At 41.6% G+C, this 21321-nt stretch overlaps 1 protein-coding gene across 2 annotated transcripts in view; it reads left to right on the top strand.

Moving 5' to 3' along the window:
• Positions 1–21321, top strand: part of WDR48 (WD repeat domain 48) — a 51877-nt gene that overhangs the window by 22995 nt on the left and 7561 nt on the right. For both annotated transcript variants that reach the window (XM_047770376.1, XM_047770383.1), the window contains exons 8-16: positions 2651–2875; positions 4557–4631; positions 5821–5923; positions 7444–7541; positions 13113–13220; positions 13549–13645; positions 16845–16940; positions 19678–19783; positions 20722–20809. In XM_047770376.1, coding sequence (XP_047626332.1) covers positions 2651–2875; positions 4557–4631; positions 5821–5923; positions 7444–7541; positions 13113–13220; positions 13549–13645; positions 16845–16940; positions 19678–19783; positions 20722–20809 — 996 coding nt within the window. The remainder of the gene's footprint in view (positions 1–2650; positions 2876–4556; positions 4632–5820; positions 5924–7443; positions 7542–13112; positions 13221–13548; positions 13646–16844; positions 16941–19677; positions 19784–20721; positions 20810–21321) is intronic.

Genomic DNA, 21321 nt, shown 5'->3' on the forward strand with positions numbered 1-21321 from the left:
GCTGCTGAACCTAGCTTATGGGTCCAGTGGTCGCTGAGCACTAAGCCGCATTTAGCCCCACCTTGCCACTAGGCTGCTCTCTTTTGACAATTACAATTATGTTTAAGTGATCATTCCAAAAACACTTTGTGTTGGTCAACAGTAACCTGGCTCCAGTACACTGTTACCTCTCATCAACGTGAGCAGAAACACACAGCACCTGTTCAGGCTATAGAATCTTTTTTCCTAATAGTCCCTATTCTGGTGACTTAGCAGAACCATTTGGAGTATTCTGTCTTAGTTCCAGGAAGCCACTTCATAATATAGTAGTCTTCATGTTTACTCAGTGGAAGGGTGGAGGCTGTGGGAAATGTCTTGATGACTCCTCTGGCTCCTACAGGACATCAGGCACTAGAATACCTATAAAATAGGCTCATCCTCAACCATAATACCCAATCTACAGAGATGTTCATGAGCATTATACTTTACATTTTTTTTTTTTTTTGGCTATGCCTGTGGCATATAAAAAATTCCCAGGCCAAGGATTAGACCCATACCACAGCAACTCAAGCCACTGCAGTGACAATGCTGGATCCTTAACCCACTGTACCACAAGGGAACTTCATCACTGTACTTTAAAATGATTACTGTCTGTTTGGGGGCCTGCTTTTTAGCAGTCTTAGAATACTGACTACCATCAGAGATTATTTCTATATCACCCCTGTATTCTGTATCAGGGGTCATATAGAACTCTAATACACTCTATATTTCCTTATCTGCTTTCAGCTGTGCCTTCTGGGTTTGGGACTTAACTCTTTATCATTGCAAGTTGCCCAGCCTGCAAAGACTACCAACCCATCATCTTTGCCTTCCTTATACTAAAGTTGTTGGACCTTACTCCCTGTAGATACGTGGTCTAGGATCTGAGTGATCAATGCTTTACTAACAGCTTTGCTACCCAAGAGTGACATCTCTTCCTGGAATGGGGAGCTCCTCCCTGCATTCTCCCTATTAGATTGCCACAGTGCTCCTACACATGTGATGAAGGTCTGCTTGTGACCTTAACTCCTGACAGTTTGTTTTTTGGTTAGTCTCTTGGCTCTCTTGTGAACTAGTTGGAATGGTAATTAAAGCAGTGGTGGAGTTCCCATCATGGCTTAGCGGTAACAAACCCAACTAGTATCCAGACTAGTATCCACGGGGACACAAGTTCAATCCCTGGCCTGACATTGCTGTGGCTCTGATGTAGCATGGCAACTTTAGCTCCGTTTTGACCCCTAGCCTGGGAACATCCATATGACTTAGGTGTGGCCCTAAAAAAGGCAAAAATGTTAAAAAAAAAAATTTTTTTTTAAAAGGCAGTGGTACTCCTGACAGCTTATAGGGGAGTCTGTTAGCATGTGTTTTTTTTTTTTTTTAATTTTATTTACTTATTTATTTTTTGCTTTTTAGGGCCGTACCTGTGGCATATGGAAGTTTCCAGGCTAGGGGTCGAATCAAAGCTACAGCTGTTGGCCTATACCACAACCACAGCAACACAGGATACTTAACCCACTGAGTGAGGCCAGGGATTGAGCCTGCATCATGGATACTAGTTGGATTCATTTCCAGTGCACCACAACAGGAACTCCAAGTATGTGTTTATTTAACTAAACATGTCCAGAGTTCTGGTGGCCCTGTCATGTCACAGAGCAGATCAGTAAACCCTTAATATTCCTGAAGGTCTCATCTATTCAAACATCCAGGTCTCCCAGCCCTTGACTATCGTCTCTTCTTTGAAGCTCTTTGCCTACTTAATTTCATACATCAGCACCAGCAGTTGCTTTTCTCCTTGGGCCATTTTTTCCCCCAAAGAATAAGTTTTTGTCCCCTTCCTCAAGTCACCACAGTAACTGGGAGAGAATACCAGGCATGCTGAATGCAAACATGGAGTGGTTGATTTTCTTTCTGTTATACTCACAATGTGCTCAGCCTTGACTTATGTGCCAGCAACTTCTATATAGTTGACAGTCCTAAGCCTTTAGAAATTGTCAGAATTTCCAGTGTTGACTTTGAATGCTAAGGGTCCACATTTTGTGTTAATGGACGTTGAACTTGAGGTTCATGTGGGAATTACCCCAGGGTCACAGAGATTAGGTAGCAAGCCTGGATTTTTTGCTTTGGGGTCCTCTCAGTAGAATCCAGGAGACCTGGAAGGCCATCAGGAATTCAGAGCCGTGAAGGCACTGACAAAACAGAGGTGTGCTCCAGGACTCCAAAAGGCTTGCTTGCCTAGTACAGTGATTGTCAGACTTGGCGTACCAGAATGACCTGGAAAGCCTGTCAAAACACGGATTGCTTGGCCCCACCAGAGTTTCTGTCTCATTAGATCTGGAATGGGACTTGGGAATTTACATTTTTAGCATATTCCCAAGAGATGCTAATGCTGCAGGTGGCCAGGTATAGAGGACAGAGGAAGTTTTCCCAGAGGGCTCCCTGCTTGAGCCTGTACTGTTGTCTTTGTTCATTTCAGCCTGCAGCGTGTGATTGTCGGAAGTCTTTATCAGAAGCAGGAGTAGAGGTTGTTAGAGGTGTGTGTTCGATGGTGTGGAGTCAGGAGAGCAGCCAAGTGCAAAGCACAAGAAATAGGAAATGCTGGCTGGTTTCTAACCTTAGCTTTATTTGTTCCCAGTGCCTTTCCGGCAGTTCTGATGGGACAATTCGCCTTTGGTCCCTTGGCCAGCAGAGATGTATAGCAACATACCGAGTGCATGATGAAGGCGTTTGGGCTCTGCAGGTCAATGATGCCTTCACACACGTGTATTCTGGAGGAAGGGACAGGAAGATTTATTGTACAGACCTAAGAAACCCTGACATTCGAGTGCTAATTTGTGAAGAAAAAGCTCCAGTTCTCAAGGTATGTCACATGCTTTAGATTTATAATTAAGATTATTACACATGTTAGCCAAATAGAACAAAATTGATGTTAGAATGTGAATCAACTGCAGGGTTGTAAAAAAGATACTTCGACATAATTGTTAGTCACCTGTGGAAGAAATGGTGACTTCTTAGATATGTTATGAATGGGTGGCTGTCCTGCTGGCAAATCCTAGTGAGGCAGCACCACAGTGCTCCTGAGCTCTTCTGTCTGTGGAGGAGGAATATGAGTTCAGGTACCTATGAGCAGACAGCAAAGCAGAAATGTGTCCACTGCCTCAAGAGGAGAGAGTGGAAAGGTGCTTGTGAAGAAGAGGGAGTGAGGTCACTCATATTCCAAACCATCACTACCTCAAAATAGTCCTGGGAGGTGGGTAAAAGGGTACTTGAGAAGCCATCCGTATTGACACCTACTTAAAGTGAAGCCTAGACTAAAAAATGGCTAGTTACCATTTGACAAAATGTTTGGTCTTGCAGTTCACAGAATTGCACATTAAAACAATAGTGAGGAGATTTCCAGATTTAAAAGAGAGGCATAAAAACAGCATCTCAGAAAGCATCTGAAAACAACAATGAAAACAAGAAAAAGAACTGCAGATACAAATCCATTATCTATAAAACTAAGTGACATCTGAAACCTAGACCACAGTGTAGGAGGAAGGGCTGAAAGAGGAATTAGAGATCAAATTAGACACTTGAGAGGCTGCCTGTGGTCTGAGAGCTCACATCAAAGTGGCCAAGTGCCATTCCTTAAAGCAGATGGCACAGCCTAATGGACACAACCAACAATCCTTTAGGGAAGCAAGAGCATTGAGGATGAAGTCCTACAGACACAGCATGTGTACAGGAAGCACACTGATGGGGAGAGACAGGCAGGCGTGGAAGAAGAACACTGCACTGTGAGTCCTGCAGCTGCCAGGATCTCTTGGATATGGAGAAAAGGACTAGAATTTAGCATAGGCATAACCATGTTATAAGGAACATCACTTTGAACTGAAGAGGATTCCTGCTTACTAGTGGTTCAGCTGGTCCCTGTGTCTCCAAACTTGCAATTTCCTGGTGCAAGAAGAATAGTGGGCAAATGTAGAGTGATTGCATTTGCATAGTATATAAATAGGTACATGTGTATTTTTATATGTATAGTATTTTAAAAATACAGGCGGATGCAGTAAACTTCACAGTGTACATTTGTGTTCCTTAGGCAAGGCGGGGGCAATGGATTATGTGGACACTTTTCACTTTTGCTGTGTTGTTAGACTGGTTATTTTGTTTTGGGTTTTGATACAACATTTTCAAAGAAAAAAAATGTATTTGCTTGTTACTAAGAACATAAAAGCAAAAGAGTGGCAAAACCAAAGGTTATGGCAAGTCATCCTTTTGACTATACTCATGTAAAACCTTTAAATTAACCACACTTAAAACTTTAGGCTACTGTTTTTGGCAAGAGGTCACCCTTATTACACTTTTATAGGGCTATGGATTCCTTTAGCAAAGAGACTTTTTCATACTTCTTTACATCCCTAGCTTTTAACACATGCTGTGGTATAGTCAACTCACAAATATGTTGAATGAAGGAGTTGATATTTAATAATATATAGCTGGTCCTGGCAATTCAGAAGAGTCAGCATTCTGCAAAGCAATACTCTTGTGCTTTTTTTCAGATGGAGCTTGATAGATCAGCTGACCCCCCTCCTGCCATCTGGGTTGCAACAACGAAGTCTACAGTAAATAAATGGGTAAGTGAGCCATTGTATACCAGCAAAGGTTTATAAATATGTGGTTTGTTATCATAGACCTGCCAGAAACCAGTAGCAAATGCTCAATATGAGCCGGGCTCTCTGCATGCTTTGGGACTGTGGCAGAAATCTGAAAGCCCTTATGAATGCAAGTGTGATCCTAAGGATTATACAAAAATTAAGATCATAGTCAAAATGCAGCTTCTGATTTCTTTGTCAGGAGCCAAGATATACATTTGATGTGCTTAGAATGGGCACTGTTCCCTGATAAAACCAGTAAAGATCGGAGTTCCTGTCATGGTGCAGTGTTTAACGAATCCGACTAGGAACCATGAGGTTTCGGGTTCGATCCCTGCCCTTGCTCAGTGGGTTAAGGATCCGGCGTTGCTGTGAGCTGTGGTGTAGGTCGCAGACGTAGCTCGGATCCCGCTTTGCTGTGGCTCTGGCATGGGCTGGCAGCTGCAGCTCTGATTAGACCCCTAGCCTGGGAACCTCCATATGCCGTGGGAGCGGCCCAAGAAATGGCAAAAAAACAAAAACAAAAAACAAAAACCCAGTAAAGATTAATAAAGCTTCCAACCTCATGAAGCTGCATTTGAAAAGAGGCAGCCTAAGTACCAACACAGCAGGGAAATTCGTCAGGATTCTGTTTTTCTAAACATAAAAGAAAGCAGAAATTCTTTCAAATTCATTTCCTTTTCTTTGTAGTGTGAAGAACAGGGATAGAAATAGGGGATACGTAGAGAGAAGTCACAGAAGTACTATTAATTCATAAATCTTAATGGAAGAAGATTTAAGTTTTCTTGCTTACCAGACTTTATTGGTGGATAATAACAGAGTAACTGTGTTTATTCCTGTTTATGTGCAGGTCAAGTGGTCTTTCTCTGTACTTGTAAAAAAAAAGTTATATTTTTTTGTCTAAATTTTATTTTGCCAATTTGAGATCAACATAGCTTTACCTAAAAGAGTGCCCCCTGTTCTCTCCAAAAAGACAACATTCTCTTCTTAATATTTGTCCTATTTTTTTAATCATGGTAGTATTTAATTGTACTTTGTGACTAAGTATTTTTGGTTGATGTTGTTATTGTTGAGTTTTTCTCATCCATTTATTATCTTTCTTGCCGCTTTAAATGGATTGGCAACGCTTATAAAGCATAAGATAATTAAATCATAAATTTTGTTCCTTTAGACATTGAAGGGAATTCATAATTTTAGAGCCTCTGGAGATTATGACAATGACTGTACAAATCCTATAACACCCCTGTGTACACAACCTGACCAGGTTATTAAAGGTAAGTAAGGATATTGGAAGGTATTGTACCTTTTACTGAGGTTGATTATAGTTACTAAGAGATTGACAAAATAAGGGAGATGACCTTCCTTTAAATGTAATTTTGATGTCAACCAAAGTCTAATAGTAATTTTTTTTTTTTTTTGTCTTTTTAGGGCTGCACCGGTGATATATAGAGGTTCCCAGGCCAGGGGTCTAATCAGAGTTACAGCTGCCAGCCACAGCCACACCCACAGCAATGCCAGATCGGAACCACGTCTGTGACTACCTACACCACAGCTCATGGCAATGCCAGACCCCTAACCCTCTGAGTGAGGCCAGGGATCGAACCCAAAACCTCACGGTTCCTAGTCAGATTCATTTCCCCTGCACCATGATGGGAACTCCTAATTGGTTTAATAGAAGAAAAAGATTTTATTTATTTATTTATTTATCTTCTATCTTTTTAGAGCCGCCCTTGTGGCATATGGAAGTTCCCAGGCTAGGGGTCTAATTGGAGCTACAGCTGCCGGCCTACACCACAGCCACGCCAAATCCAAGCCGACTCTGTGACCTACACCACAGTTCATGGATCCTTACTCCACTGAGCAAGACCAGGAATCGAACCCACAACCTTATGGTTCCTAGTCGGATTCATTTCCACTATGCCATGACAGGAACTCTTGAAAAAGATATTTTTAAAATGCTTTTTAGTGACTTTAAAAATTGAGCTTTCTTCGAATCTGACTAGTATCCGTGAGGATGCAGGTTCCATCCCTGGCCTTGCTCAGTGGGTTAAGGATCCAGCATTGCCATGAACTGTGGTGTAGGTTGCAGATGCAGCTGGGAGACATTGCTGTGGCTGTGGTGTAGGCCGGCAGCTGCAACTCTGATTTGACCACTAGCCTGGGAACCTCCATATGCCATGGGTGCAGCCATAAAAAGCAAAAAAAAAGAGAGAGCTTTATTGAGTTAATCTTTTTGCCCAGTGTTAAAGGAATCATGGTCTTGGTAAAGCCAACAGCCACTTTGTACAAGGTATAAGGTTTAATGTCTTTTGGCACAAGCCAGAAAGGGTGCACACTCCAACTGGGAGTGGCAGCTCTCTCTTCAAGGTCAGAGTTTGGGGTTAGAGTATTGAATGGTGCGTTTATCTGTAGTTAGTCTGTGCTGTTACCTTTATTCGGGAGGCATAAAACGAAGGAAGATGGGAAGCAAAAGTTAATGAGAGATGAAACTAATTCGGAGATTTCCATCATTTGGACTTTTCCCAGTGGGTAAAATATTATTAAGGGCTTTGCCTTTTCCAGTAGTAGCCCTTTGAAGTGAATGAAGAGTCTTCTCTAATGTGATATTAAAATCAGTCTTTCTTTGATTGGCCCTAAATTGCCTTAGATATAATTACATGGTCTTCTGATTTCCCTTCTCCTTTCTAGGGACGAGTATGATTTACATTCTGTTACGTGCCAGTTAACATTTTTGGCATACTATGAATTTAAATGTAGGATTGTTTTGCTAATTATGTGGATTTTTTTCCTTTAGGGGGTGCTAGCATTATTCAGTGTCACATTCTTAATGATAAGAGACATATATTAACCAAAGATACCAATAATAATGTGGCGTATTGGGATGTATTGAAGGTAAGTATCTTCTTGTAATTAAATATAGCTTGTTGGATTATGTAGCTCTTTACTTTTTTATTATAGTCTGTGTATTTGTGTGTATGTTCATGTGTGTTTGTAAAATAACAGACAATACATAAATAAGGATTTAATTGCAGCCTTAATTTGGAGTGGATACTTTCTTACGTGAATATTAGATAAGGCTATTGTTTATCTTTTTAAGTACCCAGAATTTGAATGGAACCATTTTCTCTGTTTAGTGTATTACAAACTGTGTTATGCTGCCTTCCCCTAGAATGAGTACATCAGGATTCTGAGTCCTTTACACTGTTAACATTTTGGGCCCAACAGCTCCTTGTTGCAGGTGGGAGGGAGGAGTAGGATCTATCCTGTGCATATTAGGATGTTTAGGAACATCCCTTTGTTTCTACCCAGTGGATGCCAGTAACCACCTTCATCCTCATCCCCTACTTCAGCTGTGACAAACAGAAATGTCTCTAGATATTGCCAAGTATTTAGGGGGAGAAAGGAAGAAGAGGGATGCAAAATCACGCCAGGTTTAGAACTGCCAGAGTGCACCAAATACGTTTGGCCATTTCTCAGGATTTATAGTCATCACTGTGAGCACAGCTCCTACTTTGGGTCATCTTACAGTTACTCCTTAGACAATTGAAATGTATTAAGCTGTTCAACCACATTCTAAATAGCACTGAAGACGTTTTAGGCAGACTGAAGAGTTTGATTTTAGAATCCTGACAAATGTCCCTCTTTAGTGTTATTGGTATATTTGTTCAATAAATATTTCCTGTGTTGAATGAATATTGTGCAGAGAACTGTGTTGAGGGTCATAGATGATAGAAAAGTCTATTCTATCTCATGATCCCTTCTGGTAGGAGGGACAAGAGTAGGGGAAGGTGAAAGTCTTATAGAGAAAGGATAGCTTGTGGGCAAGGGTGATTACTTAGAACTGGAGAAATCGGAAGAACTTCTTGGTGGAGGAAAATCATTTGAACAGGGCCTTAACGTATTCCAGCAAATTGATTATGGGAGGGCATTTTAGGAAGAGGGAATGAATGACAGAGGCACCGAAGAGGAATGTACATGCTTACTCAGGGCCAGGTGAGTAGGTTTGTGTAATTAGAGACCAGAGTGAGTATAAGGGAGTAGCAGGGTATAAGGATGAAAGATGAGATTCAAGTCATTTCCCAAAAAATCATGAGTTTCAGCCCCAGACTTGGCCTTTCTTTAGTACTCCCCAAAGATTCTTTATCTTAGATGATTTTAGAGCAGGAAAACCCTCTGTTTAGAGCAGTAGTAGTATGTATAACAGGAGAGAAGCTGGAAGTCAAGAAGTCACTTGTCTTTTTTTTTTTTTTTTTTTTAATTTGCTTTTTAGGGTCATATAAGCGGCATATGTAAGTTCCCAGGCTAGGGGTTGAATCACAGTTACAGCTACCGGCCTACACCACAGCCTCAGCAACATCAGATCCGAGCCTTGTCTGTGACCTACACCACAGCTCACAGCAGTGCCAGATCCTTAACCCACTGAGCAAGGCCAGGGATTGAACCTGCAACCTCATGGTTCCTAGTCAGATTTGTTTTCACTGTGCCATGACAGGAACTCCAAGAAGTCAGTTGTCTTAAGCATGATGACTTGGGGATCTAAAGGAAGAGACAAATGACTTTTGGTTACTGTGAAGCCTTGGAGAGATCTTGGCCAAGCCAAAGACTTCGGATCTCATTGTCCTCCCAGCCCTTCCCTTGAACTCCCTCAATAAAACGGTTTGATCCAAAAAAAGAGGTGGAAAAAAAGGAGGAACTTCCCTCATGATGCAGTAGGTTAAGAATCTGGCATTGTCACTGCTGTGGTGCAGTTTGCAACTGTAGCACAGGTTCCATACCTGGCCTGGGAACTTTCATTAGTCATAAGCACAGCCAAAAAAAGGGAGAGAGACAGATGTTAGGTATATTTTAAAGGAAGAATTTAAAAGATCTGGTGTTTTGATTAGGCTCCTGGTTATAAGGAAGAGATTTGCTTAATTTTTGGATCTAAAGAATAGTGTAAATAAGTTTCTTTCTGGGAAAGGGGACTGTCTCTGAATAGAAACCTTTGCCTAACTAAGACATTCCCTCCCTGTGGGGCAGCTGTGTGGGAAATCACGTTACAGAACAGTTGCTTGGCAGGAGTTCCCTTCGTGGCTCAGCCGTTAACGAACCCAACTAGGACCCATGAGGATGCATGTTCCATCCCTAGCCTCGCTCAGTGGATTAAGGATCCGGTGTTGCCATGAGCTATGGTGTAGGTCACAGACATGGCTCGGATCCCACGTTGCTGTGGCCCTGGCATAGGCCAGTGGCTACAGCTCCAGTTTGACCCCTGGCCTGGGAACCTCCTAACCGCCATATGCCATGGGTACAGCCTTAAAATAGCAAAAAAAAAAAAAAAAAAAGACAGTTGCTTGGTAAGTATGACTTGAGAACAAGAGGCCTCAGTTGAGTGGAAAATTTAATTGCAGCAGATTCCAAAAGTCCAGTTGGTTTTTCTCTACCGTAGAGATGTGCTTATCAGGGGACTAGAAGCTCACATTTGTTTCAGAGACGGGTCCCATGGAGATGAGTAGGATTGAGAGCAGCCCTAAGGACCTCATCAGCGGGAACTTTGCTACTCCACCACTGATGTGGCCCTAGCTCTGCCCTGTGGCTGAGCTTCACCTCACTCTGCCCTACACCTGATGTTCTCCAGAATATCTAACAAAATCGAATTGGGTCAGCCACTCTGATTTTCTGCCTATGAATCTGATGTCTTTTTGGTCTTAATTAGCTGAAATCTTAGTACAGTCATGCTGTCTGAATAGGAGGTAGTTCTGATTAGATGGGGCTTTGAGCTGGCATGCTCTGTCTTTGACATTTTTATGTCCCTAGCAGCTCCTTATATTCAGACACTAGACCTTGAAGTTTCAAGAATGGACATGACATTAAACAGAAGCACTCAAGTCAGGACTACTTAGGATCATAGGCTCAGAGTTGACAGAACTACATTCTGACCTTGGCTCTACCAGCTACTAGCCAAGTGATCTTCAGAACATGCTTAGCTCTGTCTTTATTCCTTAAATCTGGGTAGTAGCTATTTCTTGGTGATGTTAAGGGGGTGTTTGATAAGTATTGTAGTGACTGACACATAGTACCTAGGAGGCTGTTTGCACTAGTACTGGGAAAATATCAGATATTCATCTGGACTAGGGTAGAAACAAAGGGGATGGGAAAAATTGAATGATTAGAAAAATATTGAGGTCTGTGGGTAAGAGTGATGCTTGGATAAAAGGAAATATGAATAAAAAGGAGAGGTGATTAAGCCTGGGTTTCTGGATTCGTTTGGTGAGTGTAAGTGATATAGAGAATGTAAGAGAAAAAGGTTGTTGAGGGAAAGGGACTTGCCAAGAAACACAGCAGATTTGAGTTTCTGTGGGATGTCTGAGTAAAGGTGTTTGCTGGGCAGAGAGCCAAACAACCTAATGCACAGATAAAAGAGCTGGGCTGCTTGAGGTCAGCAGTCATCAGCTGTGGATTATAATTAGAGCCATGGTCAGAGGTTCCAAGGGATACATCTATACTTAAAATAGAAGAAACCAAGTCATTTCCCTTGCAAGAATTTTTGGAGAAAGAGGGAACCACAAAGGTATATAATAAAAAGTGAGAAAACCAAGAGCCGATGGCCACTCAAGGACTAATTGAGCATTTCAGAAAGGAGCTTGTGGTTAGAGTTGCCTGCTGAGAGTTCCTCTAAGATAGGGAATGGAATGTGCCCCGTGGATCGAGCCAATAAAGAGAATCGTGTCTGAAGAGAGCACTTTCTAGCAAGACCTAAGGGCAAAAGCCTGATGGAGTGGGTTGGGTAGTGTTTGGGAGGTAAAGAAGCAGAATTTGAGTGGAGACAGTCTTGGATGAAATTTGACTTTGGTGAGAATGGCAGGAAGGGCAGTAGCAGAAGAGGGTTTAGGAATGAAAGGGTCAAGGAAAGGCTTTGTTTTGCTGTTTAGGTATTTTTCAGATGGGAGAAATTTGGTCATGGTTCACTGTTCATGGGCAGAAACCAGGAAAGACATGAAAAGGTAGATGATAGTACAGGTTCCCAAGAAGCAAGAAGTGAGGGGATCCAGAATACAGCAAGAAGGGACATGATTTTTCTTGTACCAGGAAGAACAGTAGAGAAAGTTAAGGGGATTTTTTGAGGAGTAGAGGTCAGAATCTTGTGCTGAGCGTAGTGAGGAAGGTGATGGCAAGGTAAGAGTTATGAGGGGAGTAAATATTTGACAGAGATGTTGTGGAGAACTGACTTTGGAAACAGAAGTCCCAAGAAGTGTTAATGACTTTATTTAATTTTTTTTTCTTTTAGCCACACCCACAGTATATGGAAGTTCCTGGACCAGGGATCGAATCTGAGCCGAAGCTGCAACCTACGCCACAGTTGCGGCAATACAGGATCCTTAACCCACTGCACAGGGCGAGGGGTCAAACCAGTGCCTCCACAGAGACAAACTGGATCATTAACCCACTACGCCACAGCAGAACTCCGTGACTGTGTATTTATAGTAGGAATACTGTCAAGAATTTGGAAGGCCATCATGTCCTGTGTGATGTCCTTGTGGATATTCATGTCCAGGATGCAAGCAAGAACTCAGGATGAGTTGCAAGACATTGAGCTGGGCTCCAGTCTCCAGTGAATGAAGGAAGATAACCACAGAAGTTGCTAGATGGCAGTGAGGAAAAGGGGTTCAGTTTATTGCAACTCAGTGATAGCAGGCCCAAAGAAGTAGGAGTTTTTACTTGGAGATGGTGGAATGATGGTCTCTATATGCCATTAGGGAGTTATGGAATGTAGGAGAAGATATAAAGTCACCCTTTGAGAAGATAACTGATGAGATGAGACCCTCTGGAAAGAGCCAGCTTGCTGTTAGGATGAAGATGTGGAGGGAGCATTCTGTAACATGGTTCAGGATTGAGATGGGCTGTGATTGAAAATGATCCGTGGTACTAGGGGAAGTTCAGGATGTACTTTTGGGGAGCATACATATTTAAGGAGTGAATGAGAAAGATTATAATGTTCAAGAAAGAGAAACTTAAAATTGCTGCCTGTATTTATAGCTGTTGTCTGAGCTTCACAATTCTCTTAAAGTGCTTATAGGGAGTTCCTGTTGTGCTTCAGCATGTTGTGAACTTGACTAGTATCTCTGAGGATGTAGGTCAATCCCTGGCCATGCTCAGTGAGTCAGGGCTCCATCATTGTAGTGAGCTGTGGAGTAGGTTGCAGATGTGGCTTAGATCTGGCATTGCTGTGGCTGTGGTGTGGTCCAGCAACAGCAGCTACGATTTGACCCTCAGCATGGAAACTTCCATAAGCTGCGGGTGTGGCCCTAAAAAAATAAAGAAAGATAAATGCTTTGAGATAAAAATATTTGACCACACCCTTTTGGTGATGTATTTTAAATGCCATTTTATTTAGGCAAATATGTAAATTTTTGAGTAGCTAAGTCAGAATCAAATCAATTGACCACTTAATATTGATAATTATACTTTCTTTTTGATGTATAGGCATGTAAAGTTGAAGATCTGGGCAAAGTGGATTTTGAAGATGAAATTAAGAAAAGATTTAAGATGGTATATGTACCAAATTGGTTCTCAGTAGACTTGAAAACAGGGGTAAGTTAATAGTTGATATTTGTATAATTTGGGATAGTTGAAAATTTCTAATTTAGCTCAAAATTAAGTATTACAGGTTAAAGAGTACTATGTTTTTAGATATGAGAGGAAAGGAAATTTAAACAATTTAAATGTATTTTCATACCCCACCCAGTATATTAAATTGTAGTTGCATTGAATCATGCAAGACACATTTTGGTTCTTGAATCAGTGGCTTAACACTTTAGTCATATAGTACAAATAAATAAGGGTTTAGAGACTTATTTGGAAAATGTATTCAAATAAAATGCCTCTAACAAATTATTTATTTATTTATTTATTTGTATAGATGCTGACAATTACATTGGATGAGAGTGACTGCTTTGCTGCTTGGGTTTCTGCAAAAGACGCTGGCTTCAGCAGCCCTGATGGGTCAGATCCAAAGCGTGAGTTTGTGTCCTTCCTACTCTCCCTCCTTCAAAAGGAGAAGGTGGACCTGTGCAGCTTTTTGCTGTATGCTCATTTTTTTTTTGTTTTTAAATGATATATGGGGTTTTTTAAAAATAATTTTTTGAGAAATCTATATATTCGTTCATGTGGAATGGAAAATAGTATTCTACGTTAAATGTTTTAGACAATCTTGATTTTTCTCTCAGTCTGTGGTTTAGCTTTAACAGTTAATCATGGCACACACTCTGTCCCCTTAAACCATTCTGGAAATCTGTTAGGTTAGGGAAAGTGAAGCTGGGAAACAGGTTTTTTTTTTCCCTCCAATTAAAAAAAAATTGGCATATATTAGTTTTAGATGTACAATATTTGTATATATTTCAAAATAATCACTACAGTAAATCGTTAACATCCATCACAGACATAGGTAGAAAAAAATTTTTTCTGATGAGAATTTTTAAGATCTGCTCTCTCATCAACTTTCAAATATGCAATACAGTATTATTAATTATAGTCACCATTCTGTATATTACAACCCCATGGCTTATTTATTTATTTATTTTTCTTTTTTGGCTGCCCAGTGGCATATGGAGCTCATGGACCAGGAATCAAGTCCAAGCCACAGGCCCAACTTAAGCCGCAGCTGCGGCAACACCAGATCTTCAACGCACTGTGCTGGGCCAGGGATTGAACCCGTGTCCTAGTGCCCCCAAGATGCTGCTGATCCTTCTATGTCACAGTGGGAACTCCACTTATTTATTTTGTAACTGGAAGTTTGTACCTTTTGACCCCCCCCACCCCCATTACCCATTTTGTCCCTTTCTCTACCCCACATGTCTGGCAACCATCAATCTGTTCTCTGTATATATGACCTTGGTTTTTTTTGGTGGGGAGCCTTTTTTATTTTCAAATTTCTTTTTTCTTTTTTTTTTTTGTCTATTTGCCATTTCTTGGGCCCCTCCCGCGGCATATGGAGGTTCCCAGGCTAGGGGTCTAATCGGAGCTGTAGCTGCCAGCCTACGCCAGAGCCACAGCAGCACGGAATCCGAGTGGACAATGAAGTTGTTTCTAATATTTTGGCTACCGTAATCCGAGCCGGGGATCAAACCCGCAACTTCATGGTTCCTAGTCGGATTCGTTAACTGCTCCGCCACAACAGGAACTCCCAAATTTCACATCTAAGTGAGATCATACCTTTCTATGTCTGACTTACTTTATTTAACCCTAATGCCTTCAGGGTTCGGTCATCCTTGTAACAAGTGGCAGGACTTCATTTTTTTTTTTTTTAGGACTGAAAAATATTTCTCTCTGCATATATCACATTTTCTTTTCTTCTTCTTTTTTTAAGGGCCACACCTGTGGCATATGGAAGTTCCCAGGGGGGTCGAATCAGAGCTATAGCTGCCAGCCTGCACCACAACCACAGCAACTCTGGATCTGCGCCACATCTGTGACCTATTCCACAGCTCACAGCAACGCTGGATCCTTAACCCACTGAGTGAGGCCAGGGATCGAACTTGCATCCTCATGGATACTAGTCAGATTCATTTCTGCTGTGCCTCAAAGGGAACTCCCTCACATTTTCTTTATTCATTCATCCATCAGTGGACAATGAAGTTGTTTCTAATATTTTGGCTACCGTAATCTGAGCCAGGGATCAAACCTGCAACCTCATGGTTCCTAGTCGGATTTGTTTCCTCTGCGCCATGACGGGAAATCCTATATATCTTTTTGAATTAGTGTTTTCCTTTTCTTTGGATAAATACTCAAGAAGTGTAATTACTAGATATGATGTAATAGTTTTATTTTTAAGGCACTGCCCTACTGTTTTCCACAGTGGCTGCACCAATTTACATTCCCATTAATAGTGCTCAGGTGTCCCCCCCTCCCCCGCATACTTTCCAGCATTTGTTATTTCTTATCTTTTTGGTAATAGCCATTCTGACAAGTGTGAGGTGATATCTCACTGTGGTTTTGATTAACATTTCCCTGGTGGCTAATGATGCTAAGCATCTTTTCATGTATATGTTGGCCATCTGTATGTGTTCTTTGGAAAAATATCTGTTCAGGTCTTCTGCCCATTTTTTAAATCAGATTTTTAGGGGGTTTTTTGCTATTAAGTTGTATAAATTCTTTATATATTGTGGATATTAACCCCTCTCAGATACATGATTTTCCAGTATTTTCTCCCATTCAGTAGGTTGCCTTTTCATTTTGTTGATGATTTCCTTTGCTGTACAGAAGCTTTTTAGTTTGATGTAGTTCCACTTGTTTAGTTTTGCTTTCATTGGCTATGTTTTTGGTGTAAGATCCAAAGAATAATCTCCAAAATCATTGAAAGTAAACTTACTGCCTATGTTTTCTTCTAGGAGTTTTATGGTTTTGGGTCTTAAATTCAAGTTTTGAATCCATGTTGAATAAATTTTTGTGTATAGTGAGAAGAGACTCATCTTCCCAAGAGTCTATTATATTTGATCAGTATTCTAAGTATGTAGCATGTAGAAATACCTGATGAATATAAATATAGTTTAGTGGCTTTATATGAAAATAGCTCCTTTAAGAATACAATTGCTGTTTTTGTTTATTCATTTTTGAAGAATGGCTTTATCTGAAAAACCAGAAAGAATATCAGTTTGCTTCATATTATCACTGCTCTAAACATTCTAAGGTAAAATTTTAATAGACTTCTAAAAATTTCTGAAGACTTGCTTTTATACATTCTTGGCATTGGGTTAAAAATATAACATCATGGAGTTCCCTTGTGGTGCAGTGGGTTAAGGATCTGGTATTGTCACTGTAGCAGCTTGGGTGGCTGCTATGGCACAGGTTTAATTCTTGTCCTGAGAACTTCAACATGCCCCAGGTTGCAGCCAAAAAAAAAAAAAAAGCATCAGAATATGTGCACACTTTTAGAGTTCCTGCTGTGGCGCAACGGGATTGATGATGTCTCTGAAGTGCCAGGGTGCAGGTTCAATCCCCAGCTTGGCACCATGGGTTAAAGGATCTGGCATTGCAGCAACTATGGCTCAGATGTGATCCCTGGCCCGGGAACTCCATATGCCACAAGGTGGCCAGAAAAAGAAAAGAAGAAAAAAAAAAATATGTGGAAACTTTTAATTTTCATTTCTTTCCATCTATTTTTAGGTTAAATCTAATGATTCTCTTTTCCATTTCTATTCTTTTTTAACTCTTTTGCAGTGAATTTAGGAGGGCTTTTACTCCAGGCACTTCTAGAATATTGGCCTAGAACACATGTGAATCCAATGGATGAAGAAGAAAATGAAGTAAACCATGGTTCGTGTTTCTATATCAGAATAATTGATTAAAAAATTACTCGGAAGTTAAGAATACTTAGATCGTTTGTTGTTCTGAGAATGTTTTTTTTAAATTTTAAAGCATTTGCTAAAGTGTGACATAATAAGTATTTGTGGTATGCCCAATTTATTGCCCTCCCTTCCACATCCTAAAGAACATCCATCCAGTCTTAACTGAGATTCCAAGAGAGCTTTTAGTCAGTGAGACTACCGAAGATATATAGAATCAACCCTGTGTAGGAGTTCCTGTGTGGCTCAGTGGTAACGAACCTGACCAGTATCCATGAGGACCTGGGTTCAATCCCTAGTCCCGCTCAGTGGGTTAAGGATCTGGCGTTGCTATGATCTGTGATATAGGTCACAGACGCTGCTTGGATCCAGCGTTGCTGTGGCTGTGGTGTAGGCTGGCAGCTACAGCTCAGATTCGGCCCCTACCTGGGAACTTCCATATGCCATGGGTGTGACCCTTAGAAGAAAGCCCAAAAAAAGAATAAACCCTGTGTATTCAAATGACTTCTGTCCTTAAAGGTAAGCAGCTTTAGCAGGCTTATTCCAAAGATATTTCTTAGGGTATCAGTGGATATGTTGACTAAGTAGCTGTCTCAGAATTGTAGTCATACTTCACGTTGGCCTGAAATGTAGATATTACCTAGACTGGCAAAGTACCTGAACTTGGCCCAAAAAAATAAAATCCCAACTGAGAAGTGTCAGGATGAGTGAATGAATGTGTAAAGAATTAGTGTCATTGAGGGAGTTCCCTGGGCAGCTCAACAGGTTAAGGATCTGGCATTGTCGCTGCTGTGGTGTAGGTTTGATCCCTGGCCCAGAAACTTTCACATACCACAGGCACAGCCAAAAAGAAAAAGGAGTTCATGCCATGGAGGACATTAAAGCTTTGTATGCCATAGGCAGTGGCAGTAGCTTACTCTCAGCAGCAGAGGAGAATTTCAATTGTATGATTTTGGCTCAACATGATTAAAGAAAAGGTAAAAAAAAGAAAAAAGGAAAGAAAGCACTTAAAATTTCACAGCTCATATGTAACCTACAGCTAGTTGAAGAGTCCTTGAGTTCCCCACCCCCCACTGAGGGCTTAACTCTGAAAAGTCTCTGAACTTGCCTACTTGTATCAGCAGTAACAGAGGACCTCCTGCCAGAGGCTGTCCTGCCAGAGAGTGATTCATCCATAAGGATTTTTGGAGTTTAAATCTCTTTTGCAAGGATGACATGCCTCTCTGAAAGCTAGTGTCCTGATTTATTTGTCAGAGAGGACACTAACCCCACTCATGATGGCTTTTCTTTTGTGTCACGTGACCCACTTCACTCCCCTTCAGAATTTTACAGTGGCTTGTGAGCCAGAGAAACTCAGTGGAAAGATCTCAGAGGGTTGAGAAAGCTAGGTTCTGATATGGGCTCTAACATTTATCAGCTATGTAGCAATGGGCATGTCATTTCCTATTCTTGGCTTGTCTTCTCCATCTATGACATGACAGTTAGGGTGCCCTCAGATGCCCAAGTAGCCAATAAAGATTAAGTAATTCAAAAACAGTGGTACAGGAGTTTCTGCTGTGGTGCAATGGGATTGGTGGTGTCTGCAGCTCCAGGTCGCAGGTTCGATCCCCAGGCCTGGCACAGTGGGTTAAAGGATCTGGCATTGCCGCAACTATAGTGTAGCCAAAAAAGAAAACAAAAAGCAGTGGTACAGTCACTACCTCTTGGATCCAGGCTTTGGTTGAGGGAGTAAAGAAGTTACAGGAAATCCCAAATCATCCTTAAATTCAAACTGCCATAGTAAAGGCAGGGCATACTATATTGCACAGTAGCAGGGCAGGGCCCTACCAGAGCTCAGGACACTGCAGGCTCCACCTGTCTGGTAATCTCTTGCTACATCTGCACCATGCTCAGTGCATACTCAAGAGTTGCTTAGATTATACTCGGTGAGCAGCTCAAGTGTTCGGAGGCCAGTAGTGAGTTGCAAGTGAGGATAATAAAGATAAATTGGCATGGACCCTGTCCTTCAGGGACTGGCATTCTGGTTGGGCAAAGGGCTGCTTGCATCAGCATTATGAGATCAGAGAGTTGATGCTGTGAGAGAGGTTCTGAGTGCCGTAAGGTTACAGAGGACAAGGCTGCTTCCAGGTTTGTTAAGGAAGTGTTTATGAACAAGCCAGCGCTTAAGTAGGGGTCACCTGCACTAGGTTCACAAGATTACAAAGAAAGCAGAATGAAATGAAATCTCTGAAGAACAATAAAAATGAGATTATGACTTATTTGAGGTTTTTATTTTTCACTAATACCTCTGCCATTAGTTATAGCTGTCATTAAACAAAAAAAAAAAATTTTTTCTGGCACAAGAAATTTTTCTGTGCTTGGTGGTTTACCTGCCCCCCAAACAAAAGAGCAGATCATTATTTATAAAGAGGCTGTCCCAGACCTCCCCATGGCTGAAGTACACGGTTATGTTTTTGTTTCAAATCTCAGACAATCTCTTAAGTTCCTCTCAAATGTAGTCATTTCTCATGAGGGACATTGCAAGTTGCCATATTTCTTATTTTCAGGACTTTAACTTCAGGACTTTATTTCTGACTCTGGCTTGGCTGACTTACAGGACCTCTGACTTAAAAAATTTTACAATGATTGGACTCTGTGGAAACAAAATGTTTAGAATCTGTGCTTTTAGCTCTAACTCAGGATACTAACACATTTTTATCTTTTCCTAGTAAATGGGGAACAGGAGAACCGAGTACAGAAGGGGAATGGCTATTTCCAAGTTCCTCCACACACCCCTGTGATATTTGGTGAAGCGGGAGGTCGCACCCTGTTCAGGTATGGGTAAGAAGGGCTGAGAAGGTAACCTTTTTGCCAGGAAGTATTGATTGTATTTATCATTAACTTCTAGGCTGTCAGAGCTTTGGAGGCTTTCATCTCCATGAAATAGTTAGGTGTCTGATGCTGTCAGACCCCATTCTAATTGAGAGCAGAGCCTCTGGTGTTAAGATGAGGTTGATACCTCGCCTTGAGGCAGCTTCTCAGTATGTCTGCAGGAAACACTTACTTATTCTCATATAACCGGTGTGACTGCCAGGGTCAGGGATGGCATCACTAGAAGTCCCCACCCTCAGGACAGCATCAGAGTAGATGACTTCCCTCAAGCTGGGCCAGGTAAGATGGACTGGTCTGCTCCTGGGACCAGTTGTTGTGTCCAACAGTGGCCCAACCTTAGGGTGAAGCAGTCCTTCATGAGTCCCTGAAGGCCAAAGCTCGACTGGCTTCACCTCCACATTGCCAGGAAGTTCCAGGGAGAGTCATGGGGAAGCTTACTAGTAAGGGCCAGAAGTAAGAAAAATGTTTGTCTTGCCCTTGAGGGCAGACTTCTCTTCTTTTGTGGTCGTTTCTTGAGAGTATGGTTATGAAAAATATCCTGACCCCCATTTTGTGTGGAGGCCTGTGCTGTGTGCTATAGCACTGACAGGCAACCTTTCTTGAGTGCTTTGTCTACACCCAGGTTTCCTGTCCTCACCCAGGAACTCAGAGGCAGCTGTAGTGGATGCCTGGCCTTGGCACTGGGGGTGCCTGAGTTTTAGGACTTGCTCCCCCTCTTAGCACAGTGAGTCATTCTGCCTGGCTGTACTTTAAGTCCTCAGCTGTCAAGTAGGGGGTCATCCTAAATGAGGATATAAGGGTCCTGCCCTCTAAAATATATTGATGATGACTTTGTCATCTGTGCTTGTTGCGTCACTTACTACCTGATGGATTATGTTTAGGCTGCTCTGCCGAGATTCTGGTGGTGAGACTGAGTCCATGCTTCTTAATGAGACGGTGCCACAATGGGTAATTGACATCACTGTGGATGTAAGTGTCCTCCATTCCCACTTTGCCCTTTTATTTTTTTCTAAATAATGAAGAAAATTAAGAACTGCTTTAGGAGTTCCCGTCATGGCTCAGTGGTTAACAAATCCGACTAGGAACCATGAGGTTGTGGGTTCGATCCCTGGCCTTGCTCAGTGGGTTAAGGATCTGGCGTTGCCATGAGCTGTGGTGTAGGTCGCAGATGAGGCTCAGATCCCGCGTTGCTGTGGCTCTGGCATAGGCCGGCGGCTATAGCTCACTGATTCAACCCCTAGCTTGGGAACCTCCATATTCCGCAGGAATGGCCCTCAAAAAGGCAAAAAGACCAAAAAAAAAAAAAAAGAACTGCTTTAGACTGTATAGTCTTTAGTAAAAACTAGACTGCCAAGTGAAATCCTCTTCTGCTTCCCTGCAATTCCAAAGTTGCAGAAGAGGTATTGATAATTATTTATATATCTTTTTATTTTTAATTACATAAATAATATGTGCTTATCAAAGAAAATAATAAGGTGAAA

Source organism: Phacochoerus africanus, chromosome 1 (assembly GCF_016906955.1).
Source record: "Phacochoerus africanus isolate WHEZ1 chromosome 1, ROS_Pafr_v1, whole genome shotgun sequence".
Lineage (NCBI taxonomy): Eukaryota > Metazoa > Chordata > Mammalia > Artiodactyla > Suidae > Phacochoerus > Phacochoerus africanus.